Genomic DNA, 14757 nt, shown 5'->3' on the forward strand with positions numbered 1-14757 from the left:
CTAAAAAAATTACTAAACATTGCCTAAAGGATATGATACCCACTGGGAAACACGGTGGTAGCAGCATCATTATTTGGGCTTTTCTTCACATGGATCAGTTTGTTTGTTTTTTGTCTAGGTGAAACACATTTTATATTTTATATTCAAATTCTAATATTTTGAAATGAGTGTGTGTGCACCCTTTTAAGATCCACTGTAAATAGATCACATTTGATAAAAATGGAGTGATACAATGAGTATAGATAATAAGTTCTCCAAAAGTGTAGAAAAACACAACATCAATCTTATGCTTAGTTTTCCTTTCTTTTTCGCTTTTTCATCTACAACCGTTCCATGTTTGACATTTGATGTCAAACTAGTTCTCAGTTTTTGAAGTGTCAAATGAGACTAATCTCCGAAACGTTTCTCTGTCATCTTTTTTATTTTTATTTTATGTGTGGTAGACTGAGCCGGAGCTAATCGAGGAGACAAATGTTGACCATCTTCTGGGGCCGCGGAGGTACATGTATGGTCGGGGCCTCAAAGGCCACTCAGAGACATCCACTCTGAGCTCGCAGCCGTCCATCGATGAAGTGCGACAGCAGATGCACCTGCTGCTGGAGGAGGCGTTCAGCCTGGCGTCTGGGGGACAGTCCACATCTGGAAGGCATGGCCACCACCACCAGCAGCCCCCTCCTGACCAGTACAGCCCCGCGCCGCCTCCCCTCCCGTATTCAGACGTGGTCAGCAGCGTTCCAGGGACCATGAGCTCTGGGCGGGGCGGACTTCACTGGGTACCATCCTATGGAGCGGACATTTATCAGTGCAGCCTGCCTAAACCTGTGAGTCGGGGAAACGTTTGTGTCTTTTCAAGTGACCAATCCCATAAAATGGCCCCAAATTAAAAGAGCTTTGAATATCTTTAAAGGCCTTTCGCTTCACCCAGCTTCCTGAGATGGCCATGGGTTCTCCGCCTCCCCTACCACCGCGCACTGGACCTCCCCCTAGAACCTCCCTGAGACGGTAAAAGTGAAGCACTTGAAAATGCAGAAGAAAGGGGAAAAAAAAGTTCATTTCTAGAATTTTAAAAATGCTTTACTGATACTGAAGATGATGGAATAGAGAATTACAGTTTCAAAATAGGATATACTAAATTACACGTCATTTCACAATGAACCTTTTTTAAACAAGCACTTGATGAGCGTTGGGGGAAAAAAAAGAGTGAAGCTAATAGACATTAGTAAAATGAGAGTAGCAAAAACAGACACTGGTGGAGACAGATGGCCATGCTCCTTTGTTTTCAAACCATTTGGATATTCCTTTTTTTAAAATCACATTAACATTCACATTCAGGGACTACAGGGGGATGCAGTGTGGTGAGGGTGTTTAAGGCCTTGTATAAATTTTTCTGATGAACTAGGGTATAGAGGGTTGGCAAGAATACTAATGAGACTTCCCCCTGTCCACACGGAGTGTGTGTGCCATCTAGTGGTGTCGTGCTGCAGCAGCTTGTTGTTTATGCCTCTCCCGTCTCTTAGTTCCACTTCGGACTTGGGGCCTAAGGGAAGGAGCTCAGAAACATCTGTCGCTGAAATGCGGAGTCAACGGGAGAAGAACCCATATGGGCCAACCACAAGAGCAGCACTTCCATCTATCACTGCAGAACGGCCTGTGCCAAATTACTCAGGTGAGCTCTCGAGGAGAGGATTCAGCATTTTTTATGATTGGATTAATTCTTTAATGAACAGCAGCCTTTTGATTAAAAAAAATCAATAAAATAAATACAGCAACCAATGAACATCACGGTCTTTATTTAAACAGGAAACCCTATAACTGCTGTCTACGCCATCCCCGCTGCCAGGCCAGGGTACTCAGACTATTTTGTCCCCACGTCCCCCACGTCCTATCATAGTCCCTCTTGGATGTCCTACCCACCAGAACCCGAGGATGTCCAACCGCAGTGGACAGACTCTGTAAGAAACCCCATTTATCCTGCTTATATGCCGACAAAGCGCACTGAAAAATATCTGCTGAAAGAATAACATGGTTAGAGGTTAGAAACTGATTTTAAGCAGGCATTCATCTAGACACTAATGCTTTTGCACGTTCTTCTCAACAAAATAGCTCATGTTCAGTTAGATTGAATGGAGAGCGTCTATAAAACACTTTTTTAAGTCTTGCTACAGACTCTTAGTCAAATTTAGGTTTGGGCTTTGACTAGGACATTCTAACGCACAAATACACTTTAATCCATTACATTAAAGCTCCGGCTGTTTGACATATTTCTTCTGCTGGAAGCTGACTCTCCACCTTGGCCTCAAGTATTTCGCAGCCTCTGACTGGTTTTCTTGCAGGATGCTCAGTATTTATTTCCTTCCATCTTCCTTTCAACTCTGACCCACTTCCATTTCCCTGATGAACAAAAAAGCATTCTTCTTGCCCTATCTTCCATAGGGGCAAGTTGTTTAGTAAATACATAATTTGTATGAAAGTTTTTTTTTATGACACCTGAGCTGTGGCTCTCTACAGCTGCTCCAAAGTTATCATGGACCTTCTGGCTGCTTGCTTATCAGATCAGATGGAGAGGGCTGAGGCTCTCTTACCCTAATGTTCTCCAACAAACCTCCGAGGCTTTCACAGCACAGCTCTATTTATAGTGAGATTAAATGACATACAGGATGACTCGGTTTACCAATTAGTCAACTTCTAAAGAGTAAGTCGCATTGGATTTAATTTTAAGGGTATCCGAGTAAAAGCGTCTGGATACGAATGCATGCCACATATTTTCTTAGTAAAAAGATTACAAACCTCGTATCCTTTTCATTCCAATTCATGCTTATTCATTACTTAGTACACGTACTACCAGTACTTCTTTATTACAAGGATTATAATTTTCTTTTCCTCCCTTTGCACTCTGTTTTTTTTTTTTAGGTACCCCTGCCTGGGTATGCAGAAGCTTTTCCTAATCCTCGTTACCCACAGGGGAGTCCCACCAGGCTGGCCCTGCAGTATAGCCAGACACTGGAGCAGCCACCCACTGCCCCCCGCACAGCATCCGAGCAAAGTCTGCCCCAGGTGCTGAAGAACATGGACAGCATGCCTCTGAGCAGCCTCTCCACCTCTGCACTCGTGCAGGCTATAAGGCAGGAGGTGGCCAAGCTGGCGAAGAAACAGAATGATATAATTGAATTTTAACACAGAGACGCGGTTGGGTCTTCAGCAGACGCACACAAAGGGGACACTTCTTCAGCGCCGTTTTTAATATTTGTACTGTCCGACTAAACAGACGGATCTTTAACAGCTTATCCGCCTCTTTTTGCACACAACTGGCGTCTTTCAGCTTGTGAATTGAAGGAACTGAGAAAGATTGTTCTAATTTTAGAAAACAATTATTCAATTATTTGTTGATGATGTCCCAGGTATTATGCACATGTCAGTGTACATATGTCAGTGGGACGAAAATATAATTTTTCCTGGACCAGATTATTATTATTTTTTTTTTTACATGACTGACAAAAGCAAATACATTAACATAATCGTCGGTACTGAGAGGACCAAATTCTTCCCGTCGAAGGGTAAGTATAACTGACAGTGTATATGAGCATGTACAGTTTAAAGACATCATGTATCTAACCAAGCCTGTTATTGAGCATCCGCTTAAACAAGATTGGAAAGGTCAGGATCAGCTCTTTTCAACATTAATCTCAGAACAAAATAACACATCCATCTTTACTTATACGTTTTCTTTTTTTTAAAAGTTTGTTTACATGTCAGACAAGAATAGCAAATCCGCAAACCACAACTATAGTTGATAGTCTTGCGTTTTTATTTGAAAGGTTTCATACATGGGAATTAACCAATGGACTAAGTGCAGTTTAAATATGTTTTATTTCTGTTAAAATAAACTTAACACCACTTATTTAGGTTAATATATGATGTAAGGTACCGACGGAAGGTTTGGTAATGTAATTAAAATGGGCTTATAAATGAATAGTTAAGATCTGCACGAGGAATGCAGACTTGGTGAACATAAATGACTCTCAATACAGAATACTTTATAAAACTCTGATAGAGTTAAATGCATTTGCTTCAGACCTTTCAAGAAAGCTTCCAGTAAGTTCATGTTGGCAGCAGGGTAAACGTTACCGTTTGGCAGTTTTATTCTGGATTTTTGTCTGAAGGATTTTGTGCACAAACAGCGGCAGACTAATGAAATATTCAAGTTCTTTTCTATACTGGTTGCAGTGCTTTTTTTTTATCTCACCAATTAAATCTGTGACTACATGGTTAGTTTTGAGTAGATCCTACTCTTGCCAGTCAAACACATTTGATTATGAAAGGCATAAACAAAGAACATCTTGGGCTTTGTTGAGTTGTCTAGCACCCGGACACATGTGGTTGAACCTTTCTGCCCAGTGGGTAGCAGAATAGAGTCTTTACAATGTGTGTCCTGTGTCAAAGGAATGCTCCCATTAATACTGGGATATAGGTGAAGCATTGGATTGGTACGAGATAAGCCTTGCATTACCTTTACTTATTGGTGGTCATGATATTTTAGAATGCATCGATATTTACATGGTAATGGGCACATTAACTAAATTCTGTTCAACGTATGAAATATTGACTTAATACATGTTTCTTTGTGAGATGTACAGGTGGGTCTTTAAGTTATAAAATCTTTGGAAAGTGAATTTATGTCAGTAATTGAGTTCAAAAAGTGAATCCCAGATATTCTAAATTTATTACATCATTAAGTGGTAGTTTTAAAATGTTTTAATAAATATGACTTACAGCTGATGAAGACCTGAATACAAATTTTCAGAAAGTTTGATTATTACACGAGCAATAATAAAATTGGATTTTCAATGCAGAGATTTCAGCCTATATGTCACGTCTAGAACAGTACATGCCTTTTATGTTTAATTGTGCTCCCTTTGCATAAAGTAATGCACCAATATAGGGTTACATTGAGAGGACCCACCTGTGGCTCTACTGAGTTGTCCAGGAAGCTTTGGTTGCTCTGAGATGAAAAGAAAAGCTGCAAAAATAAATTGTGCATATCCATTAAGCTGGTGAGCAGAGGGAAGAATGAAGTGATGAACATTTCTTGGTAGAGTGCTGGGCTGACTTTCAGCTAGACAAAACTCAGCGAATCAACACCAGCAGACATAGCTCCTTAAATCATCACATGACTGTGGAAAGGTCACACTCCACTTCCACTCTGTGGCTTCCTGGCCTCTTTTCTTTCATCTCTAAAGAGAACTTTAGAACTCAATCCTCACATTTTTTCTTGCTTGTTTACAGAACTTGGTTACCAGCTAACCTCTTTAGCGATTATTATGGCTCAATGGACAAATGTAAAATTTTGCCCATTATTTAGTGAGCAATACCAGATCTCTGTTACACAATTCCTTACTTTTGTTATTGGTCGTATAAAATACCCTTAATTTCCAACTCAGGGTTGTGATTTGCTGTCGGTCAAAATCATCATAAAAATGAACAGAAATAACAATGATGATACAAATCTCTCTCTCGCTCTCTCTCTCTATCTATCTATCTATCTATCTATCTATCTATCTATCTATCTATCTATCTATCTAGAGAGAGAGAGAGGGAGAGAGTGAACATTTTGGACAGCATCATCAAATTTATTCAACGATAAATAAATATATTTTCTTTTGATATCCTAACCTATCGACATGCACCTGCACAGGACAAAGTCTGAACACCTTATTTTACTCAGATGCGTTGCTGTTTGTGTTCTGGGGGGTATATATTTTTTCTTTTATGCACAACATTTTATTATTTACCACTAAAACCTTAGAGTGACCTTGATAGTCTGGTTTGAAAGGAGCATACCATGTTTGGGGGTTACAGTGCAAGGTGAAATGTTTATACTTAAACACAAATTGTTTAAAATTCTACTTTAAATCATTAAATGACAAAGTTCGAGCTTTCCAAGCCACTAAAAATAAAAATGCAACATTAGATTGAATGGCAAGCTATAAAAATTAATCTGAAAACAACAACAAAAAGAATCTTTAACATGCTGGACAGAGTGCAATATTCCTTGAGAGTAATGTTCTTGTAGTTCATGTTTTGTTGATGATCAAAGTCTCTTAGTGGAATATAAGAAGCTCTTTGGAGGTCACAAGACTTTTAGCAGGGACGCAGGGGAGGAAGGTCAGCTTTTCTAAAGATTCATTGAAGGAACCGGCTAACCTCTTTTTATGAGGTGGACATCAGACCAGTATAATGCTACAATACAGGAGACCCAAATCAGCTGCATAAACTGTTTAGTAAAATAAGGCACAGATAAGAAAGACAATGCAAACATGATCTATTTGTGTGTATGTGAAAGTTTTCCAGCTCTGGGAAAACCTTTAAGATGTTACATGTAGCGTAGTCCTGTAGCAGGGGTTTGTGTGATTTGCATCAACATTGAGATTGCCGACTTGTACTGTATGATTTCTAATAACCTTAAAAATATAAATTATATAATCATTGCTGTGAAGTTGTCAGCAGTGAGCCCAGAGAGATATCTATCAGTGAAGATGCCTTTGAATTTTGTTTTTGATATAGCAAGACTGTTTTTTTTAGGAGTCCTGGATGAAGTCAGCCTTTAACTGTTGAACAAATCCATCATCAGCTCCAGTAACTGTTTATTTGTTCATACAACTCCATGTGTAATTAGATACATTAAGCTTCTAGATCTCAAACTCATCAAGAACTCTGCCATCACTTGTTTGGCAAGATTATTAAACATACAGCCAGGCACCTTCGTCTGAAGAACTGTACTGAGAACTGTTTTTTGTGTGAACACCTTTCTACATCCTCATGCTGGATAACTACTCTATTAAATACAAGCTTCTGAGGGGATTTATCGGATGGAAAATTAGAATTTATTCAACAAAATTAAAAATGAGCTAACTCTGTTGGAAAATCAATGTCTTTTGTCCTCATGTGGAGTTTCTTTATTTTCTTTTCATCTGTTGCTTGATCTTGTTATAATTGATGTTCTTCAGAGATGGATATAAACACTGAAAACGATGGGGAGTGAGAGGAAATGTTAACCTAAATAATTAAAATGAAATAAATGATTTTATCATATAAAAAGCTGTTAAGTAGTGCCTTTTTTTTTTAGTTTTCACGTGTAACTTTTTTACCATTGTTCATTGCTTGGAGACAAAGCTATTGATGCACTGAGGCACTTACAGCATTCAGGGCTTGATAGGGAACAGTGTTTGATGATGTTGAAAATATTACTTTTTTATCATTCAGAGCAATAAAAAACACAAAAAAATAGTTAATGACCATGCACTAAATATTGCTTTAAAACATGACATAACTAGTTAAACAAAATAATTAAACAATTTATGGTTTGTGTAACAACATGTTAAGCAGTTCGTTATTTTACTTTAAAGCTACTTGTCAGGCTTTTTTTAAAAAAAAATCTATCAAACTCATTTAGCTGATTATCAACTATAGAACAATAAGTTATATTTGTTTTTTTTTTGTTTTTGGTATCTGAGTTGTTATTTTGCTGTAACAATTTGTTGTTTAACCAAGATTAAATCTATCATTCCTAAAAACAAGTTTCAGCTTACACATTATGGTGGCGACATCATCCAAGGCACTAGGTAAACAAAGAGTCTTTCACAGTTGTGCATCCTTGTTATTTTTGTCTTCATGTTTATGCATGTTTCAATCAAAATATGCCTTCAACTGTTATTTCCACTTTTTATCACTGCAGCAAAAAAAAACAAAACTTTGAGATCTATCAGAGAGCCCTGTGCAGATTTCAAGGAAATTTGTAAACACTAAAATGCATGGACACTGTTTCCAAAGAGGGTCGGGGACAACTGGGATGGTCGGAGATCTTTGGCAATCCATTTGAGCGAAGTTGTTACAAATAACAAGGCTGATGTGTTCCATTAAGATGATTTTAAAGTCCCAAACATGTTTCCTGCATAACTGTTGCAATACACGCTAAGTCCACCAAAATGATCACCACCAGGCAGACAGAGATACAGTATGATGAGCCCAACTCTCCCATTTCGACTCATCATGTATGCACTCATGTAAAACTGTCCTTGTTCTGGTCATTTCTAGAAGAAAGAAGTAGGTGATTTTACCAGAAGTTTCCTCAAGTCCCTTTTTGAACAACTGCACATGCACAAGACAGTCTTCCCTGCTCTTCCACTTTTTTGGGGGATCACGTGAAAAAAGAAATCTCCCAAATCCACTCTGGTCTTATTTCTTTCTACTGAGGCCTTCCTCTTTTTCTCATAAACATGAATGCGGTTTGCTTCTTGTGACTCTCAGCCATGTTCAAAGTATACAGTGAACGCAGCTAACACAGAAGCTAACTGCTGGCATAACCACTAAGCTAACAGGATATAAAAAAACTAGAAGTGCGCATGCCATGCGCAAGCAGGAACTAACAAGGAACGTGCACGCACACTGGTGTTAGGTGAGCGCATCAGAATTATTGGCATGTGGGACAACCAATAAATAAGGTGATACCCCCGGAACTTGAGGGACAGAGGAGGGTGAGAGCAGGAAAAAAACCTGACAAATCCCTGGCCTTTGGTGTGAAGAGCATGGTTAGAGTCTTTACAGCCCTGCAGCTCCCTCAGGCATCAATTTTTTCAACCTCCTCTTTCTGAATACATAATGTATTGACTACTGTCAGGATGGAAGGATGATTTTACCCAGTATAACAATAAGTGTTTCTTAACATAATTACCAACTATAGCTTTTAAGTTGATACAAACAAAAACAGTATTTAGTTATTTCATGAGTGGGATATCTACCAAACCACTCAAGTTAAGAAAGGAATATAAACAGATTTTTACCAGTAAATGTTCTGAAGATGAATATTGTCATCTTCAGAACATTTGCTTCTGCTTTATCTTTCACAGTAGTTTCTCTCATACTTTGTTGGAGTCAGTTGGAGTCATTGGAGACAATTTTGGGTTCAAGCACATGAAGTTGAATGTCTTGCAACTTAAATGCAGTTTGAATGATTTAGAATCTTTGACAGCCATTAAAATTTGCTCATCGGCTATCACATTTATTAATGCTAACTAATCAAGCTGCTTTTGTCTGGTGTGAGTCTGTTTCGTACTGGAAGTCTGAGGTGTAAAGAGTGAAAAGGAATAGTGAGAGTACAGTCCCCTGTGGCGCTCCTGTGCTGCTGACTACCTTGTCAAACAGTCTACCCTTTAGCCTCAGAAATTGTGGTCTGTTGGGTCTCTGATCCAAGCGATTGTTGAGGCCTCCACTGGAGTCTGATGGAGTTTCAGACAAAAACTAATCAGGCTGAATTGTGTTAAAACATGATCCTCACAGTGGCTACATTAACATGGACAAAAGTAATCGGAATAAAGGGCCGTTCAAAATAAAAATGCTTCATGTAAACAGACCAATTGGAATATTGTGATCAGTAAACTCAATCATAAGAGGGGTGGTTTATGCCGATTGATAATCTGATTGGCATGCATGTAAACTCTTGTCAGTATCAAGTTATTCCAAATGTGGCAAACTGACCCGAGTACACATGTACCCTTGTCGTAAACATGACATAAACATGATGTATGTCTGCTGAGTGGCAGAAAGCGGAAATATGCGGAAAGATGCAAGTCCATCTTTTGGCGCTCGGAAGACAAGCAAACTCGTATAATATTGCTTTGTTTGCTATTTGTTGTTCAGCAAAGACGGAAGTACTTCTTCTTCTGTGTATTTCTAAGGGAAATTTCATAACTGCATTTTAAGTGTTCTATTATGAATAAAGCCAGGTGCATATAAACGCACATTATGATCAGATTAATTGATTGTGTGACCAAATAAACAGTACAACTCAATTATTTTTTGTTTTTTAATCCAAATACATTTCAACCCTATGGGGAAATTTTATGTATGTAAACATAGCTAGTGTTGCCTGCTTTGGCCAGATGACATTGAGTTTTTGAAGCAGGTGCATGATGGCATCTTTGACTCCATGGCAATAAGCAAACTGCAAGTGGTCTAGATAGTAACTTGTTTGCCATTCCACTCAGCGATAGCTCACTAAATGGTTTAGCACCAAAATGCATTGAAGATTTGTTGTTGTCCTATTAACCTTGGAGCCACTCAGATCTCCTGGTTTAAGTCTACTCCACATGCCCAGAATCAGAACCAAACATGGAGAAGCTGCATTCAGTGTCTATGCACCACTAATGTGGAACAAACTCCCAGAAAACCACAGAAATGCTGAAACCTCTAAATCCAGGTGAAAACCTACCTTTTGTTTAGAGTTGCCTTTGACTATTCTATTTAAACTGTTAACTGAAATTAATTGTATTCTGTTGTCCGATTTTTATTCCCTTTCCCTTATTATGCCAATGGAATGTACTTTTTTTTTTATGTTTTCTTATGTTTTCATCATGTAAAGCACTTTGAATTCTCTTGTAACTGAAATGTGCAGTACAAATAAATTAGCCTTGCCATGATATCCCATTTGAAATCCATATACAAGGTTTTGCACAATGTTTTTGATGGACATGTGGAAAATAGTAAGTAAACTAAATTTATAGCACATTCACAGGATAAAACCCATAAAGTTCTTAACAATAGCCATGAAAATAACACAGCAAAATAAATAAATAAATAAATGAAAACATGGGAGAAAAGCTAAAAATAGCTGACATGCAAACTTAGGGAGTACTGGGCAGTCACTGTGAAGCACCCTGGGAAGATTCTTGGGCTAAGGGTCCTCCTCAGGGACCCAGAGTGGCAGTCTGCTGGAGTCAAACCAGGGAAGTTGAAGCCTTCAATGGCTGCAGGTGACCAGCTTTCACAACAAGGCCACCACTTATACGTGGAAATAAAGAAATCACTGAGAAGCTGAACAACAACGCAGAGAACCAATAAAAGATTCTCTGAATTGTTAATGGAACGATATTACTCGTATTTACTAAATTCATAAAGCAAAACATTAAAACAAATCAGGCATTCAGACATTTTTCCCATTAACAAAAATAACCAAGTCAGTCTCAGAAGATGAATTAATGCAAGCAGTTTAAAAAGGTCAAACATTTCGTCTAGACAGTACAATGCATATAAGACACAGGAAGACTTTCTTTATTTTTAGTTTGAAGGTTAGTTGTGCCTGTGTCATCGCTATTGGCCACTTCCTAATGCTGTAATTCATAATTTTTCCACTAGAGCTCAGCATAAAGCCATTAAAATAACTAATCCTCATCTAAAAGGTGAAACGATGGAGTAAAAAGTATCGGATTTACTGGTTTTGAGAAAGGGTGCATTTATTGACTTTGAAAAAAAAGTTAGCAACAAAACAGAAAAGTTCCTTGACCACCTGTGAAAAATCCATCATAAAGATGAAGTGAGTTACCTTGAACCATGATGATTTTAGATTGACTACTTTAACGTGGCAAGACTATACAGTACGTGAAATGTTTGAATGATAGATAAAATATTTGTGTTTTACTTAAATCTACACAAAAGTAATTTACCTGCTTTGTGTAATGGGGGAACTTGAAACAAAGTCTCCAAACATTTTGGAACATTTCACTCATGCCAAATAATTACTGCTAAATAAAGGATGTAATAACGAGTGAAAACAATAACATTCTATTGTAACAGGGTATGAGAAGCACAGTGTCTCAAAGGGATTTCATGATTTGGGATTTTGCCGCATCACAGCCATTATAATACAATAATATAGTTGGATAATTAGAGCAAAAGGATACACGCTTTAATCCTTTTCTTTTTTTTTTTTTTTACCACTAAGATCTGAAAACCCAATTTTGTTTTTTGCGGGATACTACTAAATAAAATGATTTGACACCAACTGCCTTTAGAAGTAATCTCATTCAAAAACTAAGTCCAGATGTGTATAATTTAATCTTCTGTGAAGATCTCAGAGGTATGTGCTGTAACATTAGTGAACACACATCATAAAGACCAAAGAACACAGCACAAGCCTGAGGTTTAAAGTATGGTTACGTTTTAAAAATATACTAAACAACTCAACAAATTTGTTCTGTCTATGAGTTGAAAATGAAAAGAGTATGGCATACCTGCAAACATCCCAATACATGGCTGTCCACCTAAGACATGATAGCTGTTAGTTGTGCACTCCAACAATCTTTTTTTTTGAAATAGTAGAAAAAAGTAATTGTTAAGTGAAAATTGCAAGATGTCCCATTTGCTGTTTTCCACAAGCCCTGTAGAGGTCACACCAAAGATGTAGAATATGGCGGTCTGGTCAAAACACACCAAAATATTCAGTTCTGGCCTAAATGTAAAATCCTGTGTCAAAGAAAAAAGCAAAACATGGTACAACATGGTGGTTCTTTTCTGTTTTGAGGTGATGGAAGTGTTAAGCTGAACACAGGAGAACCCTGGTTAAAGATAAAAATAAAAATAAAATGTTGAAGTTTGTATAACTTGAGACTTGGATTGAGTTTAACTTTTCAGCAGAACAATGACATTAAACATGCAGCTATAGCAAACAAATACATGGTTACATCAGAAAAAAATGCATGTGTTCAAATGCCTGAGTAAAAGTCCAGAATCCAACTGAGATGCAAAGGGAATACTTGAAATTGTGTTTTACAGATGCTCTTTAGCCAATCTGACTAATCTTACAGTAATTTACATAGAATGGTCAACAATTTCTTTCAATTTTTTTTAGATGTGCAAAGCAGTTAAAGACCTACATACCAAAATACTCAGAACTTAAACTGAATCCAAAGTTGGTCCTAGAAACTACTGACAAATACACTTATCAAAACCTATATATATATATATATATATATATATATATATATATATATATATATATATATATATATATATATATATATATATATATATATATTTATATATATATATATATATATATATATATATATATATATATATAAAAATCTTCCCTCCGCCTTCACAATCACACAGTAGTTTGCGTTGGTTTGTTACATATAATCTGTTCGAAACACATTCAAGTTTATTGCAGTTAAATAAAAAATTAATCAGTTGACGGGTTATTAGAATGTTATATTGTATTTTGCAAGGAGCTGTAACCATTTCCATTACACATGCATACTAACTTGAACTCTGGTTCTTGCACTGATAAAAGTGTTGTCACACTAATGGAACTTTACGATAAGCAGCTTTCCTAAAGCTACTACAGTCAATAGCAGTATTTGTTACTGTATAACATCTTTGCTTGAAGTAACACCAGCACTGAATTTAGAAGCAATATTTTGCAGCAACATCCTTGAAGCATTCTTTATACTTGACTTTATCTCATTATTACAGGCCCTTATTAAATTCAGAGAACACCTGCAAAGAGGTGTGCTCTTTCCCAGGTAGAGTTTAGATGTAATTAGAGCCTAATTTGGCTGTTGTGATTAAATGTAAGCTAGCTCTGAAGGTCCATTATCACTACTAAAGGCTACTTAAAGTAAATTTGAGACAATCTTCTGAGCAAAAGGTACATACATTAAATAAATAAGAGTGGGCAAAGCAAGGACAAGGCAAGAGAAGGAAAATAAAACACCTGGAAATAACAAAAGACACAAAAAGGAAGTGCAAGAGGTGGTTCATCTGCAGATAATAGCATCAGGAAGTCCCTGAATGAGTTATTATTCATATTTCTCAAGGTAATCGTTAATACCTCACCCTTCAATTGTTCAAAAACAACTGCAACAATCAGCAGCTATAACAAATGCTTCACTAAAGAATCCATATAAATTTGGTATGGAACAATAAAACTCAGACAAAACAAGTTTACTTTTTATGGTGCTAATTTATAGAAGAACCTGCTTAACCACTGCTTTGGTTGGAATAGTTCTTGCACTAAGAAAAGCAGAGCAATGTTTCTTTCTTAGTCAGTGACAGACAGTTAGGTAGTTAGATTGACAAATTATGCAAATCCAGTTATCATATTTAGTGCTTATATTCACTGTGTACAATTACTATTATTACTTGTTTTCTTAAAATAGCTGTATAGTAATTCATGGTCATTCGCCCCACTTTTCAACCCGCTTTCCAAACAGATTTGTTGTAATTACTTTTAAAGGACACTAGGGGCTGTCCAAGTTACTTGGTCCAGCAAATGTGCTGTCAAATTCACTTTAGCAGTGGGGAAAACACATTCATCCGAGAGAGTTTCTTTGCAAAGCAACCTAAGTTTGTTTGTTACTATGAGATATATTCAGGTCTTAAAGACATATCCTATTACAAACACAGAGCCAGTGCAGTGACTGAAGGAATATGATCATTTTTTTCCTAGTAGCTCAGGACTTGGGCAGCAGCCTTTATAGATGAGTTGCAGCTGCTTGATCAAAAGACACCACTACACATAAAGCTGCACAATTTATCAACTTGCAATTGTTACTGCAGCATTTATGCAATATCACAATCACAAAAGACTGCTTTAACTCTTCTTGCAAAACCTATATTAGGCTAATTGGAAGGACTTTCATTCTGCCTCATGTCCATATGGATGCTGATCTCTGTTACCAGGATCCCAAATATGAAGGTGTGTGGTGGAGACATGATGATGGGAAAGAGACTAGTGGGGAATTTGCAGTCAATATGCTCATCGGCATATTCAACAATCATATTGCAATTACATGTTTTCCTAATATCACAGTTCCATTTTGTTTTGAAAAGAAACCCCTCATTTTGCCAAAGTTATCTTTTTTTTTCCAATTACAAGAAATATTTACTTATCTTAAGAGAAGCATCTTTCAATCTATCTATCTA

At 37.1% G+C, this 14757-nt stretch overlaps 1 protein-coding gene across 2 annotated transcripts in view; it reads left to right on the forward strand.

The window, feature by feature from the left end:
* The window catches only part of kiaa1549lb (KIAA1549-like b), a 90882-nt gene extending 83787 nt beyond the window's left edge, over window positions 1-7095 (forward strand). For both annotated transcript variants that reach the window (XM_012855130.3, XM_036136419.1), the window contains exons 18-22: window positions 444-821; window positions 908-1002; window positions 1518-1666; window positions 1801-1952; window positions 2911-7095. In XM_012855130.3, the coding sequence (XP_012710584.2) occupies window positions 444-821; window positions 908-1002; window positions 1518-1666; window positions 1801-1952; window positions 2911-3174 (1038 nt within the window). In that variant the 3' untranslated portion in view covers window positions 3175-7095. The remainder of the gene's footprint in view (window positions 1-443; window positions 822-907; window positions 1003-1517; window positions 1667-1800; window positions 1953-2910) is intronic.
* The last annotated feature ends 7662 nt before the right edge of the window (window positions 7096-14757 follow it).

Source organism: Fundulus heteroclitus, chromosome 4, assembly GCF_011125445.2.
Source record: "Fundulus heteroclitus isolate FHET01 chromosome 4, MU-UCD_Fhet_4.1, whole genome shotgun sequence".
NCBI classification, from domain to species: Eukaryota; Metazoa; Chordata; class Actinopteri; order Cyprinodontiformes; family Fundulidae; genus Fundulus; species Fundulus heteroclitus.